Source organism: Saccostrea cucullata, unplaced genomic scaffold (genome assembly GCF_032062105.1).
Source record: "Saccostrea cucullata isolate Sc308-1 unplaced genomic scaffold, CSIRO_AGI_Scuc_v1 ctg9086, whole genome shotgun sequence".
NCBI classification, from domain to species: Eukaryota; Metazoa; Mollusca; class Bivalvia; order Ostreida; family Ostreidae; genus Saccostrea; species Saccostrea cuccullata.
The window spans coordinates 11,163-30,580 of NW_026933529.1; the positions used below are offsets into that span (position 1 = coordinate 11,163).

Consider the following 19,418-nt stretch of genomic DNA (forward strand, 5'->3'; position numbering starts at 1 on the left):
ACATGATCGAAGTCTTCATTCTATTTTCACTCATGTCTACATACAGAAATAAAATTTCCAGAACTTTCTGCACATTGAATTTAACTATCATGTGATTCTAACTACGTTGTATTTATATGTGCGTATTTTATTACGACTGTTGTGAATATTGCGATTCATTTAGAGAGACAATACTTGTTTGCTTTTCGCCAATCCATTATTTTACCACTGATGTTTCACAAAAATGATCAATTAACATTCCTAATACCAAATTTAAATTTAATAATTGGAGCTTATGCCCCCACCCCTTATGAAGATCATATGACATTACATAAGCCTAAGATATACTAGTAAGACATTACATAAGCTCCAGTCTCTTCCAGAGTGTTCTAGAATTTAGCCTCAAACCTCGAAATTTATTTAGGCCTATTAGATTTCCAAATAAAGGGAGGAAATTAAAATAGCATGAATATATATACATATAATTCTTGGATTTTTTTTTAAACAAGGAAGTCAAAGAAAGGTCGAACCCCCCCCCCCCAAAAAAAAGGGGGGGGGTACGAACGAACGAGTAAACAGAGACAAAAGAGATAAAGTAACAAATTAGACATGGTGAGGATTTTCATTTCATTTTAAATGTTTTCAATTTATTGATATAAGATGTCAATGTGTTAAGAAATATTACGAAAAAAACGAATTTTTCAGTGTTAAAAAATCTATGCAATCTACATGCAGGTATTACCTTACAATGAACCTGTTTTTGGAATTACATGAAAGTATGTGTCATACATTTGTTTTCTGTCAGTGTATATATATTATCTTTTATCAAACTGTAAATTATAAAAGTTTTTCCTCCCCATCAACAGTCTTGTAAGTTTTTACATAATCGATGTATCGTGTCAGATATAACCTAAGAGAGACAACCTGAGTATTTTTATTTTCTAAATATGATTTAGTAAAAAGATATCGAGGAGAGAGAGAAAAGAGAGAAAGATTTACAACTGGGGGAAAAAATGCACTCCTCATTTTAATATTTGAAATAGAGACATCCATATATTAAATTCAACTTACCTGAAAAAAACCTTGACGAACAGTGGACAAAGTCTTCAAACTTGAAAATCCTGTTTGATTGGAGAAATGGGGGGTGGGGGTAGGGGGTAGTTCCTCACCTTTTCTCAACCTTATTTTTTTAAAAAAATAGATCATACCAAAGCTCTTACTATAGTCGATTTAATGTTCTAATGCTAAAACAAAAATGAGTGGGAAAGGGGAACCAGCCTTTCAGTTTAAGTTTTCAATAGTAAATGATATACTAGTACTTGAAAAAAGGTATCCCCTATTTAATAAATTGATTGAATGAGTTCTTGTCAATACTTAGTAGGTATTTGTTTGACTGGTCGCCCGCGTGGCGCAGTGGTCAGAGCGTCTGCGCTAGAGTCGCGTAGTAAGGAGTTAATACTTGCATCTCGGGTTCGAATCATACGTGTATGGGACGTGGAGACCAGTCCTTCGTATGAGACCGTATAAATCGAGGTCCCGCGTCGCAGCAGGTCCTGGTACAAAAAAAATCCCTCACTGCTCAATGGCCTTAACCCTCTATGACAGAGGGGTCATATATGGGCTCTACCCACTGGCTGCCACAGGGGTCATATATGTCCCATCAAAAGTATTAAGTCTTGATCTATTCAAGATTTAAGTTCATTAATTATGCGTTTATTTTTAAGCATTCATTTGAATCGAGTGATAAAATTTATATCTTGCTGGTGGGCATATTTTGAAGTAGGCTACAACTGTGATATGTTGACGACGTCAAACTCGTATTTATGGCGTCAGCAACGTCACAATAGGTATCGGGCTATTCAAGGGACTTGACGAATAATATAGATGATAAATAAAACAACTTTTGAACTCTCTTTCTTATTTAAAAACTAAAGATTCACTTTAAGATCTATATATAAAAAATAGATAAATAAAAATAAAACGAATATTCGAGAGAAATAGATTATGACTTCATAAATCAATAGAATACTATACCGTAAATCTGAAAATTTTTACGTCGATTTTATTTTCGAATTTGGGTCAAAATGCTTTTGATTAATTTTTACGTTTTAAAATTTTGCGAATGACCACTGCTTTGTTTAAATTTCTTATTGGTGATTTATTTTTTAGAAAAATATTTTTGCGAATCCAATGGACTCGCAAAATTGCTAAAAATTTATCTACAGCAAAAAATTTCAGATTTACGGTATTTAAAGAGAAGACTTGGCTAGCGATAAAGAAATAAAGAGAATCATTATTTGCAAAGTATGATTAGTATTATAATACTAGTGTTGTCTTATTTATCCCATTGAAACACAAATAAAATTTAGGATGTTTCCCTTTCGTGTTTTTGAAGGGCTGACCATTTGATCCTCGGTAGGGGGGGGGGCATAAGAATTTGGAATAAGATACTTTGCCTTTAAAAATTTTGCATAACATGTGATAAAAATCTCTTCTCCACTGATAAAAATTATATTTAAGAAACTGTCCCTTAGAAATAAATATTCTATCAACTCGCCCCATCCCCTGGGAATTTTAGTTTTCAAAAATTAGTTTAATAAATATAATACATGTAAATAAATAATTACAGCAAAACTCGTTTAGTACGAACACGGATATAGCAAATGTATGCATACAGCGAAGTCATCTTGGATCTCTAGCTATATAAATAGAGGATATCTATATTGTGTGATTTGATATTGGCTTTATATGAAATGGTGTATATATTCGCGAGGCTTGCCGAGCGAATATACACCATTTCAACGAGTTGGATAAAGCCAATATCAAATCACACAATTATAGATGTTCTATTTATCTCATACGACTTTCATTTTAACAAAACTTTGAGACTTCCCCTGCGAAACTACATGAATGATTGCTAAATTCAAATTGATGACGTACAACTTGATGACGTAGCACCGTTGATGTTGACATCCCTCGAAAGAATGTAGATCTTGTTCAAAATTTAGAATTTTTGCTATCTGCGTCTTTGAAAACATTATGTGACAATTTCTGGAGCTTTACATCAAACGGACTTCTGACTGAAAGTTGTAAGGACCATTGGATCATGAAAATTAACTCGTTTGGACGATGGCAGTACAAAACGTGATAGGCAAGGCTAGGGGCCTACTGGTAGATTCATTGTTGATCCATGGTAAGTTACACCTATGTTACTAGGTAGGCATACGTAGTATAATATAAGAAAGCATTATTGAACATGTTAAAGGAATCTTAACTGCTAGGCTTTACTTTCTCCGAAAACGATTTAAAAGGGGGGGGGGTAACATCTGTCTTCAAGTAGCCAATACATGTTCCTTGATAAAATAAGACACTTCTTTGACATATACGAGCCTTTTTCTCGCTTTTAACGATATTATCGCTCTTTATCATTCATTTTATTAGGGCAATAATAGGGATCACAAATAAAAGTTTCAAATAAAATTTTGAAGCGAGGGATCGTGTCAAAACCGGAAGTGCTATTGATAAAGCATCTACCCGTTGATAAAGCATAAGTTTATCCAACGACCTGTATCACCCACACGTATGAGATAAATTTAATAAATTTCTTATATTGTTATAACGATATTACGGATAAAGCGAAGTTACTTCATTGGTCCCAGCGACTTCGTTATAACCGAGAATTACATGTATAATGGGTTTCATGACTGACTGAAATTTTGAATAAAATCTAGGATTGCTTAAGATCTGGAAGCCAGAATAGGAAAATTAGATTATGAATATTTATCTGATTAGAAATCAGTAAGAAAACATTTGTGTCTTTTTTGTATTTTTTAAAAACCTAAGTTGTAAATCCTTGCAATAATTAAAAAAATAAAAAGGATGGGAATATTAGAAAAATCAAATCAGAAGTATACTACAAGTGGATTTTAATAAGAAATATCAGACAGATTAATATTAACAAGTTTTTATATATTACAGTGGATTAGCTATTATTTACAAGCGTGCATGTCAAAGCATTAACATTACACAACATTAAGAACTAAAAAGAAAGAAAGAGAAAAGGTATTTTAATACATTTGTTTCAGTATTTAAAGATAAATTCAAGATTTTCATTATCCACACGCTATACATTCTGGAGCTCAGAAACACTCCTAATTGTTGTCAATTCTTTTTGACACCCCCCCCCCCCCCCGCTTTGGGATGTTATTGCTACTCCAGACCCCTTTGCTCGAGTCAAGAAAGCATCCATATTATCTTTGCCCGGTTATACGAAAGCCTATTAGGATTAATGTAGAGAGAAAAAAATTTAAAAGGCGTTATAACGCCTTTCGAAAAGGCGTAATAACGCGAAAAAAGGCATTATAACGCCTTTTGAAAAGGCGTTATTACGCCTTTCCATTCCAAAAGGCATAATAACGCCTTTTTAAAAGGCGTTATAACGCCTTTCTAAAAGGCGTTATTACGCCTTTCCAAAAGGCGTTATTATGCCTTTCCAAAAGGCGTTATTACGCCTTTCTAAAAGGCGTTATTACGCCTTTCAAAAAGGCGTTATTATGCCTTTCCAAAAGGCGTTATTACGCCTTTCTAAAAGGCGTTATTACGCCTTTCCAAAAGGCGTTATTACGCCTTTTACTTTCAATACATAAGTAAACATATTTAGCCCAGAGGGGAGGGGGGTGTATGCAGAAATCGTACCTTTGGGACATGAATTTCACAATTAGATATAGGACTAATTTCTCAAAAAATAATTTAAACAGATAGCAATTAGATTTCCAGGAAAAAAGATTTTTAAATGCATCAAATATTTTCAATGATGAACCAACTAAGTCCTTCTTTCATACCAGGCACATCTCTACCAAGGGTCATTGATTTCAATTGCTCATTATACCCATGCAAATAGTTGCCTGCTTTTTTCCAAGAAGAGAGAAAAATATCTTCAAATGACATGAATTTTAATACACTGTACATGGCAAGCAAAGCTCCAAGATAAGTCTGCCTATATTCTAGATCTTCACAAGTAGAGTGTTGCCTTCTCTTAATACGAATGCAAACAGTTGTCAGTGAGATGTGCAGGAGAATTGCATAAATAAAGATGGTTTTAATTAAATCTTTCTATATTTATTAACATAAGATAACGCCTTTTCCTTTTCCTTTTCATGTAGGCCAGTAATACGAGTGCGAATGGGGTAAACCCCCTCCAAACATACAAACTTTTGAGGAAAATTCTTGCTACAGTTTAAATATTATAATTAACTATTGGTTTCTAGGTTCCTGAACATTTTGTTGCAGTATATAAAACTGTGACAAATTATTGCACTTAAATAAATTTTTACCGAGTATTTCCCCCCGCGAATTTGGCCAGTGGAGTGTGTTAGTGTGTGTGTGTGTGGGGGGGGGGGGGCTATTAATAGCAAAATAATGGTTATTCAAAAAGCATAATAACTTTTTTGGAAAGGCATAATAACGCCTTTTAGAAAGGCATAATAACGCCTTTTAGAAAGGCGTAATAACGCTTTTTAGAAAGGCGTAATAACACCTTTTAGAAAGGCGTAATAACGCCTTTTAGGAAGGCGTAATAACGCCTTTTGGAAAGGCGTAATAACGCCTTCTAGAATTGAAAGGCGTAATAACGCCTTTTGGAAAGGCGTAATAACGCCTTCTAGAATGGAAAGGCGTAATAACGCCTTTTAGGAAGGCGTAATAACGCCTTTTGGAAAGGCGTAATAACGCCTTCTAGAATTGAAAGGCGTAATAACGCCTTTTAGAAAGGTGTAATAACGCCTTTTGGAAAGGCGTAATAAGACTAATAACGCCTTCTAGAATGGAAAGGCGTATTAACGCCTTTTAGAAAGGCGTTATAACGCCTTTTAAAAATTCATTATAACGCCTTTTGGAATGGAAAGGCGTAATAACGCCTTTTTTCGCGTTATTACGCCTTTTCAAAAGGCGTTATAACGCCTTTTTAATTTTTTTTTCTCTCTAAATTGATCCTAATAGGCTTTCGTACGGTTATGCCTATGAAATAAACATCTATAGCCACCCTGTAAACTCAAAATTTACGCTTCATGCTAGTAAATTAAATTATAAAGATTAAAATCTTGTTCACACCTTCAGATACGCGTAAGCTGTGTTTCTTTAATTCTATATGTTCCCGAAATTTTATATTCAGTATTCCTAAGAAGCGCCTTGGGATTTTCTTTAAAAAATTACCCTGCTCAAAATCTGCAAGAAATTTTGAACAGAATAATTGGACTAGCAAAATTTGACAATCTTGGAATCTCCGGTTCGGAGGAAATAAAGAAAGAATGAATGAATGAATGAATGAATGAATGTTATTCAGAGAGCTCAAGCATAAAGTAGAGCGTATACTTTCTATGTTTTACACGGTTTACATATCGGCAAAGTTATGGCAAAATTAGGGGTGGGGGTGGGATTAGTTTCCTCAAACTTCCCCTTCCGGTCCCTACGGCCTAAAAAGATGAACTCTTTATACACCTTTAAATGAAACAATTTCCTTAATAACCCGAATGTTTCGAAAATAAAATTCATTAATTGGCGTTTAGAGCCTCTTTAATTATATACAGGTTATGGTACTGCTGAAATGTTTTTGTAATGTTTTATATTTTGTAAATATTTATAACTATCATTATTACATTATTGACCCCCCCCCCTTTTACAAATATTTGTATTAAACGTGTGTGTATGTGTGTCATTTGCTATCCCCCTTCCCCCGCTTCTCGGCTAAATAAACTTTGTTATAATATATACAACATATTTTTAACATTTAAGAGGTAATTCTACGCTACTTTGAGAAATATATTACAGAGGTTTGAATTTGATTTCTCTTTTTTGTTTAGAGAGGCAGTGATTTGATAATTAGCTTTTATACAGGTTTATGACAATGTATACTTTTACACTATATGAAATACAGAAGGCGAAAAAACTGAAATTTTAGTACAAATGTAATATGAAAATACACTGGGATCGGTATTCCAAAATGAATAAGGTAAACTAACAATTGTGGTCAAGGGAGACTGAAGTCTCTTTTGAATGTTTCTATTAAATTCACACATTAATTAATTGATAAATAATTATTTATAATAATTAATATTTCATTAATATCCAATTTAGCTTTTAGGGGTTAGTGAATTGTATTAAATTTCTGGTTGTCAGATTCTATAAATGCACCTAGTCTTACTATCTGCAGATCTGTTTTATTTGCATGAACTTTACATGTACACTGGCGTCAGAAGCAATATTGAAAAGGGGGGAGCTAAATAGAAGAGAAAGAAATCAAATCTACAAAAACAAACTTGTCCATTTTCCAAACACGAAAATCCCATTTAATGGGATGGGGTTGGGGGTTAGAATCAAACTTCTTTCGGTACCATTTTTTTCTTCCAAAATACTTTCACTTACCCTGTTTTTTGATCTCAACTGTAACGTGCCTGTTGAAAGGTGGGGGGGGGGGGGTAAACCTACGTCCCAATGTTTTTAAAATGCCTATATCTATCTCTGCACAAAAGGGGAGGGGTTAAGCACAGCCTTGGAACACTCTTGTCGCATACATGTACGGCATTTTCTTGATTTTCTGCACTTGAAATCGTAAAAAAAATGTGCTACATATAATCTTGAATTCGTATCTCAGCAAAACCGACAATGTAAAAACTTACCGAGTTTCTCGTATTTTTTCTTTTTTCTTTTTTTTTGACTTCAATAATTAATTTTTTAACGTGAAGCGGTCACCCATCCAAGGGTTAAACAGGCTCGCCTTTGCTTAACTTGCCTGAAAGAGAGGGAGACTCTACCGCATCACTAGAAAAGCTAGCTCACTAGCGAGGCAGTATAAATTCCTTTAGATACTGTCCGCTACAATTGATTATAAAGAAAACACGTATTTATTTTGTCTAAAGAATACTGTCCGCTAAAAATTTAAACATTTCAAAAAAATTGGTAATGAACGTAAGAGTTACCTTAATGTCTTTTGTAACCCAGATCGTATTGATTGTAAAGAAAACACGTATTTATTTTGTCTAAAGACGTCTTTTCTAAGCGAAGACTATAGATAGTTTTCGATTGACCAAGAGTTACTTCCCGTTGGCCGCCATACTGGAGGTCCAAATGCTCATATTCCTTCATTGTTCAACCAATTAAAAAATTTTATATTTGCTATTTTGAATTAGAAATCATTATTTTTCTGAAGTATATGAATTTTTGGAAGCCTCCCTTATTTAAAAAAAATTATTTGATAAAGATTTTCCACCAAATATTTCTTCTATACTTTCTTAAACTTGGTAAGACAAAGAGGGAAAATCACTGAGTCGACCTCCAATATGGCGGCCAACGGGAGGTAACTTTCGCTAAATTCAGGCCTATCGAAAACTATCTATAGCTTGGCAAACTTTCCATAAAATAGTGTTGAATTTATAATTAAAATACTTTTTTATTTTTACTACTTATTCTCTACTCCGAATGATATATTTATAAGTAGTAAATTTAAACAGCATAAACTAAAAAAAACAACATCGACAACAATCTGTTTATTGTCAAAACGTTTATATTTTTCACTCTTTCTCATGATTATTTTATTCCCTAAGAATTTGCCAAATTACGCGGATTTTTTTATGACTGTGACGTAATACTAGCAAAGGAGTCGACGTCATCAAAACATCAAAATTGTCCTTGTGTCCGTTATTAGTAATTTGTAAATTCTTAGCAATAAAAAATTATCTTTAGGAATAGGATGTTGTTTATCATTAAAAAAAATTCAATGCATTCTGATACTTGTAACCAAAAGTTCTGGCGTATCAACTGCACAAATTAGACACAGTTCTGGCAGTAAGAGGGTTAAGCGCCGAGTATAGGACAAAATTTGCAGTGAAACCGGCTCCATAGGGGTGAAAAATTTTCGAGAGGGACGTTAAACAACAATCAGTTAATCAACCAAACGGGGGCCACCGTATTTCAAAAACACATGTATTTTGTTTGCATTTTGTGCGTTCAATTTTTAATTGTCAAATACTTTCATAAGTACATGCATGGGTGAAGTTAGCTGCAGATCTGTAACGTTATGGTGTATATGACGTTATGTTCAAAGACAAATATATAAAACCATAACGCTACAGATCTGCAGCTAGGGTGAAGTGGTTGTCGCAAAACACGGCAAAAATGTACGAATTCTTTCCAATTCTTCTGGAGAAAGAGAGAAAACTATATGCAGACTCCGAATCGTGGCTTGAGACGATAGGGTATATAAAGGTGAATTAAAATTTTGATTTATATAAACATTAGTCTTAATGATCGAAGTCTTCATTTTATTTTAAATTAATATTTTTTTGTTTAATTTTTTGTTTAGTTTTTTTTAATTCACGCATGCCTTATAAATCCAATGTTATGTGTAAAAATCACCTAATGTTTTTGTAGTCTCTGTATACTGTTGTAAAACGGTGAAGAGATTCAAATAAATGAGTGATTGATTTTGAATCATGTCTATATACAGAGAGAGGAAGAGAGAGATGAAAAAAAAAGTTTCCAGAACTTTCTGCAGTGAATTTGATGATCACGTGATTGTGATTTTATATACGTTGTATACAGATGCGTGTTTTATTACGTATACGTGAGAGACAAAATTTACTTGTTTGTTTTTTCGATAATCTATTGTTTTACCATATTTCACAACAAATTATCAATAAACATTCCTAATATCAAATTTAAATTTGTTCATATGATTATTGGAGCTTATGCCCCCCACACCCCTTATGAAGATCACATGACATTACATAAGACATTTGCTCCCGTTCTTCCAGAATGTTCTAGAATTTAGCTTTAGACCTAGACGTCTCAAGCCACGGTCCGGAGTCCGCATTGTAGCTCTCTCCCCCAGAATGGGAGAGGACTGTACATTTTGGCCGTGGTTTGCGACGATGAGATACCGGTAACATACTATATTTGATTTTACGTAATCACTTTGAATACAAAAAGTAAAATGATTACGTTAATCATATTTGATTTTACGTAATCACTATATATATATATAAAGTATATAAAGTGATTACGTAAAATCAAATATAGTATGTGACCAGCCCCTGTTAACCTAGATTTCCAAATAAAGGGAGAATATACATGTGTACTAGTATATGATTCTTGGATTTTTTTAAACAAGGAACATGCGCGGATCTAGAGGGGGGTCGGGGGAGGGGGGGGGTCAGGACCCCCCTGGAATTTCCAAGGTTATTAAATTTATATACAAAAGCAAGAAAAAAGTTAACTTGGACCCCCTCGGAAAACGCAGACTCCCCTGGTTAAACGTGAACTTGTATTAAAGTGGTATAATTTAATTCTGGTTGTATTTGATTGGATAAAAAAATTACTTCTTTTTTTCTTACATCAAATGAATGAAAATTAAATTATATGCAATGAATTTAATAGCTACCCATTTTATACGGTATAAACTGGGTTTAAGCAGTTTACGCTTTTTTATAAACCGCTTCGCGGTTTATAAAGCGTAAACTGCCGCAACCCAGTTTATACCGTATAAAATGGGTAGCTATTAAATTCATCCCTTAAATGAAAAGTTAAAGATTTGAAGCATCAAAAGTCATCGCCCCCCTCCCCCCGTGGTTAAATGTGAACTTGTATTAAAGTGGTATGTCATATCCCCCCCCCCCCCCCACACACACACACACACACACACACGAAATAGCGAAATAGGATTTTGAAGTTTGGGCGAGTTTACGTTTTTTTTTTTTTTTTTTTTTTTTTTTTTTTTTTTTTTTTTTTTTTGTTTTGTTTTGTTTTTTTTTTTTTTGGGTTGTCAAGAAATTTCTGGGTTGCAAAGGGAGAACAAAAAAAAACAAAAAAAAAACAAAAACAAACAAAAAACAAAAACAAAAAATAACAAACAAACGAACGAAGTAAACAGACAAAAGAAATAAAGTAACAAATTAAACATGGGGAGAATTTTCATTTCATTTTAAATGTCTTCAATCTTTTGATATGTTTTACGGAATGAATTTCGTCCGTCTACACTGATTCTGGTTCAACCGTGAGCTTTCCTCTTATTGTTGAACCCAGATTCTTTTGAACCTCAAGACACAAACACGAGTTACTAATTTGTTACTTTTATATAGAATCAGCAAAGAATATACTTTTACATGAGCTTGGGAACTATCAGCACCGAAGGTCTGATTCCAACTGACTATATGTTTTCACAACAAATCATACATACTGAACAAAGACAGAGTAAAATAAAAGGGTTAACAAAAGGTATATAGAAATCAAGTATCAAACAATAATGAGCGAATGGTGACATTTTAGCAGCATGTATATAATAGAAATAAAGATGAAAGATTAAGTGTCAATAAATATAAACAGATGTCAATTAAGGGATTAACTGCATGTCCATCTCTGACTCTGCCTCAGGTGGGATTAAGGCTGTGCGGAATTTATATAATTTATCACATTTGCCGAAATAAAAGAAAAGTTTTGACAACAATTTACACAAAGTCCGAAAAGTTAATTTACACGGTAATTTAAAATAAGTCCAAAAATGTTGTATTTTACACCGTAACATATGTATTAAGATGTCAATATGTTAAGGAAAAATATGAATTTTTCAGTGTTAAAAAAAAATCTATGCAAATCAATGCATGTATTTACCTTACAAAGTGCTTTTGTTATTAATGAAAGTATCATATACTAGTAGTCATTTTCTTTCAATAGATATATAAATTAATCTTTTATCAAACTGCAAATTATAGAAGTTTTTGTTCTCCGTCAAATACCTTGTAAATTAATTGTAACGAATCGAATATATCTTGCATATTTGCAATCAGGATAACCCGATTTTTAATCATCGATGTATCGTGTCAACCAGATATAACCTAAGAGAGACAACCCAAGTACATTTAGAGAATATATTTCATTTAAAACTATAGGTACCATGGGTACTGTGAGCAATGAGCTCACTAAATGATACCTTATGAATATGACAGCAGTGAGAAGCCCAAAATATATGTAGGATCAAAAAGTAAAATAGGAGGTCACAATCACAGGCACCTGACGTTACTTATTTTTCTTTTAATAAAAAAAAATATACACATACCGAATAATTATTATTCGGTATGTGTATATTTTTTTTATTAAAAGAAAAATAAGTAACGTCAGGTGCCTGTGGTCACAATGTATGATAAAAAGATTCTTGCATGTTGATAAACTTTTCGTACATATTGACATTACCTGAAAGGGGGCTGTATCGATATCTGACCGAAATCTTTACAAATTTAGTTGATTCTGCTTATTCCCTTGTTGTTTTACTAATTAACTTTTCTACTTTTAAACCAGGACGTACATACGTCCGGTAATTTTCACAAAAAGGGTTCTTTATCGTGCGAAAAGTTTAAGCATTTTTCCCAAAGTCTATTTATTTCTTTTTAAATTGTTAAAGTTTTTAGTTCTTTAAAAGTAAAGTTAAATAATTTTACAATTTTTTAAGGAAAATTTACCTCCAGTTTGAAAGGAAATGTGAATATTTTATATAATTGTATTTTCAAAAATATATTTTTATATCTTTATTAAGCATTTATTTACATTAAAAAAAAATATTTTTATCTTTAAAGATAGATAACTTATAGCTAATCTAGTAAGTAAAGTCACACTGGTGTTTTTGTCTTCTTATCGCAGGCATAAGAATTAAGGATGCTCCGGGTAAAGTATAATCGTTACAATTTTCTGATATCGAGATATTTATCTAAAGCATGATTTTCGAGAAGGTTTCACTTTTGATGGCGGTAAAGATTAACACTGGTTCTCTGCCCCTATTCCTTCCTTTATAAGGGAACCGGATAAAATGAAAGTAGAAAGTCAACAATCACAGCCACGCGCGTCTTGTAGAACACTCAAAGTTTCCTGTTTTAGTCAATGTCTCAAATGAAATGGCAGAAGGATTATGAAGTAAAACTTATTTATCCATGCAGAACTGCTAAGTTATTGATAATTCTTACAGTTTTAAACGCGTTTGTTTGTTTTATATCATCCAAAGTGGGCCTGAACGAACATGGAATAGAATGGGTAAGCACACACCGGGAAGGTTTAAAAAAATAAGTTAATCACACAAAGGTGTGTTTATTTAAATAAATGAATTCATAATATTTTCATATATTTTAACAGTTATTATTTATCATTAACAGATTCTGGCCTCTCATGTTGGTGTGGCAACCTTGGCATGTCTGTTGGTTTTCAAATTTGAGAGTAAATCTGGTACGGCCATCCGGTTTTGTTTACATTTCGGAAAGAATGACTGCACTTAACCTATGAGAGTTGGATCCCGATATTTTGCGCAAAATACATTAAACAATATCTTAAGAGAAGGTTTTGGTATATTATATAACATGAAAGTATTAAACAATGCCGAGCGACACTAGCTTTTGAGATGGGGGTCTAATAGTTTTGTCTCATTTCTATTGTTATTCATATGCATACCAGTTTTCAACGACTTTGTTTACATCGAGCCGCAACTTGGCCATTTTTCTTATTTGCACAGAATGTGTATTTTAACTTAAACATATACATATCCAAAGGACAATGTTGGCCAAGTTGCGGCTCATATCTAATTAAAAAAAAAATGTCCCCAAACTAGGGTTGAGATAGCTACTAAATTAACCGGTCACCGTGCATCAACGATTGATATTATAATATTTCCATTTCTAATTTTTATCTCTGTGATAACTGTTTGAAAGTTGGGGGAATTTATTTCTTGATAATTCTGCCGGAATGTAAATTAGGCAGGTCGATAGGTCAGCAGCTAAGGAGGCCTAATCCGCATGCAAATCTTGTGCGCATCTGTCTCTGTGTCTGACGCTAAGGAGTCCAAATATGCATGTAAATCTCGTGCGGCTGCCTTTGTGTTTGACGTCAGTGTACAAGAACTATTGAAATTGGCATGGAAGTCCTCGTGTAATTTAAATCTATTAGTCTACATTTTTAATGTCTAAGTCTACAATTTTATTTCACAATGAAATGGAAATATAAGGAATCACTGTCTAGTTTTAAGAGTATGCCAGGGACATCAACAATAGTGGGAAACATGGGATAATTTTAGCATAACGGGCTTCGCCCGTTATGCAAATTATCCCATGTTTCCCACTATTGTTGATGTCCTGGCATACTCTCAAAACTAGACAGTGATTCCTTAAATCACTTTAATCACGTGACATTCTGCTGTTTGATAGGCTAACGCTTTCATTGAACATTTCATTGTGTTTAAGTCTCTGTTGTGACAGTATCTATCGTACTTCCAACTTCAAACTATGGGATATTTTTGCGCAAATATTAATAGGGTTTGAAGATAATATGTCTCTTATTTAACTTTATGCTTTACGTACATTAGAGGTGTTTTGAAAGAATTCTGGTATTGACAGTGTCAATAGTAAGTACATGTATAGGCTTATGTCGCCTCTGTATTATGGTCTGTAGAGCGAGACATCTACCCCGTCCCTTCACATTAGAATCATTTAATAATTGTGCACCATAAAATCAACAAGATCTCTCTCTCTCTCTCTTCTCCATTTAAATTCGTAGTGCGAAAAAATCATATATGCTAATGTTTACATTCCACAACCATGCGGTTTAAATGACTCCGCCTATTTGCGGATACCTTAGATTCGAAAGTGGTCCTGTTCAAATTTCCGGAATTTAAGGCTTTTACATGTTCTTTTCAGTTACATTTTCTGTAATTATAGAAATATGTATGACAAAAAATTCTAGAAATAAATATCAAAAGCATATGCTTGCACATTAATCATAGATTAATTTAGCGATATATTGTAATGTTAAGCTTAAAATGGGTAGCCGAAAAGGTTCCAACACTCATAGCTTAAGTGCAGTCATTCTTTACTGATATTCCATACATACTTCTTTCGTATATACCAATCTTTTTTTTTATTTTCAGATTGACACTAAGCGTGATCATGAAGCAACCTCATATTCGCTAGCCAAGGGATTCGATCTGATACGCTGCTCTCCTCATACTAGTAATCATGAGGAGCGTATCAGAAACCCTTGGCTAGCGAAGATGGCAGCAACCTTAGAAATAATGAAATTTTATGTTGATTTTTTGTTTTTTTTAACAGAGAGCATGTTAGTAGTGCCAGCAGTTGGAATCAATGTTTCCAGTGTTAACAGATTGGGGCAAGTAAATACAGAGTTCTTTCCAAGGCAGCTTGTTCAAGATGTAGTGATTGTGGAAGCTATAATCATGGTAAAATTTTATTTTTGTATCCTTTCAAGGGTAAGTAAGTAAAGTGGGTTGTTTTCTCCATAACTGAATGCTCATGTTGGTCTTAATATTCAAGCATCTTTCTTGTGTGGTTTCAGAGACCCAGAGAGTTAGAAATAGAATGGGACCATAATGCATAGAAATCTTTACACTGTATAAATCTTACAAAAAAACAAAAGGCCAATGTTTTGCTGGTGAACAGTATAAGCCACTTTGTTTTATATTGTTATGGCTCTGCAGCTATAAAAATACCCAAATGCAGAAAGGATTACAAATATTTTCCTTAGTGTTTGATGGACAGGCAGGTTCACCTTCCAAGAGCAAATGGCTTGAGTTACTACAGGACTTCTTTAGAGTTCCAAAACATACTGGTTTGATTGTTTGCCCCCCCCTCCCCATATACTATGGCAATGCTGCTTCCTGGAAGTGACTTCTATTGTGTTTTTTTAAGGAGGGAGGATTGTGGTAGATATTAGAAGGAGGCGAGCTGGGGAAGGGGGGGGGGGGTTTAATCCTGATCTTGTCCATCACATTCTCTACCTTCCTGAACAAATTTGAATTATCAGTAATATAATTTGAAAAAAAAAATTATTTGTTGAATGATTTATTTAATTATTACTGCTTTTATTCTCTTTTTAACAGCAGAGGTTGGCCACATATCTTGCAATTCTTTATCAAGACCCTACTTCAGGCCAGAAGAAAATAAGGCCAATGTTCTTGGTAAGCAGAGTATTTTGTAGATATATACTTATACAAAAAATGAAACTTGCATAAGCCCTTTAGTGACCAAACTTATAGTTGAAGCATCTATGGATGCACTCTACAGATTTACTTCAGATATTGGATCATTTTTGATCAGGTTCATTCCCAAGTCCTATCAGAACCAAAATTGCTTGGACGATGCATCAGGGATGCACACTACCAGATTTGCTTTGGGTGCTAGATCAAACTTACTTTGATGATGTGACTGCTAATTTTGATAATTGAAATATTTTTTTAGAAACATTTTCAAGAAACTATAAATTCTAACACAACGAAACTTGCTGTTGTATGCTTGTAGCAAAGAGAATTTTTCACTTTTAGAGTATTATATTGATGAGAAATATTACCTGTATTTATAGATGACATTTATTGAGGAGAGTTTTGTAATCTTTGATATGTTTTATTTAATTGTAGAAATCCAGATTAAAAATAGATGAATTAAAGTCAATTTACCAGAAAGTGCAGAAGAATCTCAATTTTGTATCAGAAAAGAAGAGTTGACCAAGGCTGTAATAGGAATTTTAAAGTGAACAATCTAGAGCTCTACAAACACTTTCGCTATTTTTTTGTCTTCATAGTTGAAGGCTAGGAGGCACATAGCTTTTGGCCTGTCTGCCTGTTTATTTACAGAAACTCTGCTATAAGTTTTGTTAGAGCTTGTGTATTCCTATTGCCAAGACATTTCTTAAGCTGATGTATCAAATTTTAATCATTTTAACGTTGGCCTTGCAGTTTCACCCAGTTTTTCAGTAATTTACAAAATAACATTGGCTATTACTGTAGATTCCTAATTATACGCGAGGATTTAATTTCCGCGTAATTTCGCGAGAAGCATCACTCGTGAAAAAATATTACTCGCTTTTATTAGCTCACCTGAGCCGAAGGCTCAAGTGAGCTTTTCTGATTAAAATTTGTCCGTCGTCTGTCGTTGTCGTAAACTTTTCACATTTTCATCTTCTTCTCAAGATCCGCTGGGCCAATTTCAACCAAACTTGCCACAAAGTATCCTTGGGTGAAGGGGATTCAATTTTTTTCAAATGAAGGGCCACACCCCTTTTCAAGGGGAGATAATTATGAATTAGAGAAAAATTAATGGCTTTTTTAAAAAATCTTCTTCTCAAGAACCACTGGGCCAGGAAAGATGAAACTCATATGGAATCATCCTCAGGTAGTATAGATTCAAGTTTGTTCAAATCATGACCCCCGGGAGTAGGATGGGGCCAAAATGGTCGATCAAAGTTTTACATAAGAATATATAGGAAAAATCTTTAAAAATCTTCTTCTCCAGAACCACTGGGCCAGAAAGATGAAACTCATGTGGAATCATCCTCAGGTAGTGTAGATTCAAGTTTGTTCAAATCATGATCCCCAGGGGGAGGGTGGGGCCAAAATGGCTGATCAAAATTTAACATAGGAATGTACAGGGCAACCTTTTAAAATCTTCTTTTCAAGTATTTCAAAGCCATGATTAGTAGTATTTATATGGAATCATCCTCAGGTAGTGTAGATTCTAGTTTGTTTAAATTATGATCCGGGGGGGGGGGGGTGGTTAAAATTTAAGCCCCCACCCACCTCAGTAAACTTTTAGTTCTGATCTGATATGTGCTTTTTCCTAGCCGATGCACTCAGGTGAGTGCTGTGGCCCCTAGGCCTCTTGTTTTTATGGTGCTGAAATCTATGTAAATTCTGTTAATCAACCGTCCATTCGCGAATTATAATTCTCACAATTTGACGTTAAAGAGCCAGTTTGCGATAAAAAGTACTCGCGAAAAATAAGGAATCTACAGTACTTTTAACAAATGGTGCTACAGGTAAAACTTTTTTTGTATTGATAAGAACTTAATTAACTTTATGCCATTATTTCTAACCTTTTGATCTTCACCTTGGAGTTTGAAAAACTTCAATCATTAGCGATAAGTCTTAGGGTGCTAAGGCTTTCTTATTTTACTGCTTATACATGTACCTTTCCTTTGATTCCAACATCTGTGACCTTTCGACAATATTTTGATCTTTTATTCTTAACCTTGGCATTTGACTAAATTTTTAAAACCTTGGCCATTATTTCGATCAATGGCTTTCATATTTCTGTTTTTTAGCTCTACTATAATAGTAAGGAATCTGTTGACCATCCGTCTATCTGTCCGTCCATTGTCTTTAAACAATTTTTCAATTGCTACTCCTCCTACAGTTTTGCTCTGATTTCAATATTACTTGGCACGCACGTAGACTACAGTAAGATACATAGTTCTATATATCGATTTTAGATTTTGATGAATGGTATTGGCATGGTTACTAAAAGTAGAAATTTCTTTGAAATAAATTAAAAATGCTGCTCCTACAGTTTTGGTCTTGTTACAATAAATCTTGCCAAGAAAAAGACTAAAGCAATGTTTTTTTTTTTAAGTATGCTGTTGCAAAGTTTCAAGTTCAAATGCTAACTTTCTCTTCCTTTGTTTTCAGTATAAAACAAGTGGAACTAATAAGTCTCTGACAATACCTTAATTTCTTTGACTAACAAGATATTGGATCTGCATCTTGGATTCTGACTTGCATTTGTTTAACCTTGACCAAGCTGTTATCTTTAATATGTGTAGGGCATCATGTTTCACAAACACATGTATTGTTATTTTTGTTAATGAACAATATTATTATTATTATATATAGTAGTCTATTTTATTATTTAGTGTTTCTTTTTCATTTGATTGTCAATATGCTCTCCCACCTCATTTGTACTTTTATACATCTTTATTTATTGTATTAAATATAATTAGAACACTAATGTGGATTTATTTTGATGATTATACTGTAAAATCACATATTTTTGAGGGGTCAAATTTTTGTGGTTTTATACAGGAAAGAAAATGAGTTGGTAGGATTTAATTTCGTGGATGAAGAATTGTTAATAAGTAGTAATATCTGTGAAAAGTCACATTTCATGGTTGACATAAATTCATGGGTCTCTTAATACCTCGAGAACCACGAAAATAAAACCCCCACTAAAATTAGTGATTTCACAGTATATATAACATTCACAGCAAGTTATGTGGAGTTCCTGGGATATGGTAAGGTGAGTCTAATGCAGGGCCATCATCAGGTTTCTTAAAAGGGAGTGGGAGGTGTATGGAGGGTGGGGTCTGGGTTGGGTACCCCCTCTTGTATTCAGAATGGGTATAAATTTTAGGGTTCTGGTGACAGGTATCCCTTTATGAAATGAGTAATTGTAGTTTTGGTGCTTTTTTGTAGTCAAAAAGGATATTTTCAAGTTTTTTGTTTGTTTCAGCTGCTTAATATAGCTGTTGCATACAGTATTTTCAAGTTTGTTCAAATCATAGTAGATCTAGGCGAAGCCTATCCACTTCTCTAAAGAGAATAGGGCTAACCAAATTACATAAAACGTTAAAGG

The 19,418-nt window shown here is 33.6% G+C and overlaps 1 protein-coding gene across 2 annotated transcripts; it reads left to right on the forward strand.

Annotated features, from left to right (window-relative positions):
• The first annotated feature begins 12,826 nt into the window (after nucleotides 1–12,826).
• Nucleotides 12,827–18,794, forward strand: LOC134238550 (phosphatidylinositol N-acetylglucosaminyltransferase subunit H-like). 2 transcript variants are annotated; one of them, XM_062720668.1, is made up of 5 exons: nucleotides 12,827–13,047; nucleotides 13,167–13,236; nucleotides 15,108–15,235; nucleotides 15,896–15,973; nucleotides 16,430–18,794. In XM_062720668.1, exons 1-5 carry the CDS (start codon nucleotides 12,898–12,900, stop codon nucleotides 16,514–16,516), a joined length of 513 nt encoding a protein of 170 aa, XP_062576652.1. In that variant the 5' UTR covers nucleotides 12,827–12,897; the 3' UTR covers nucleotides 16,517–18,794. The 2 variants fall into 2 exon arrangements, with proteins under 2 accessions (XP_062576652.1, XP_062576653.1); XM_062720669.1 differs by having other exon boundaries at nucleotides 15,899–15,973.
• Nucleotides 18,795–19,418: the final 624 nt, after the last annotated feature.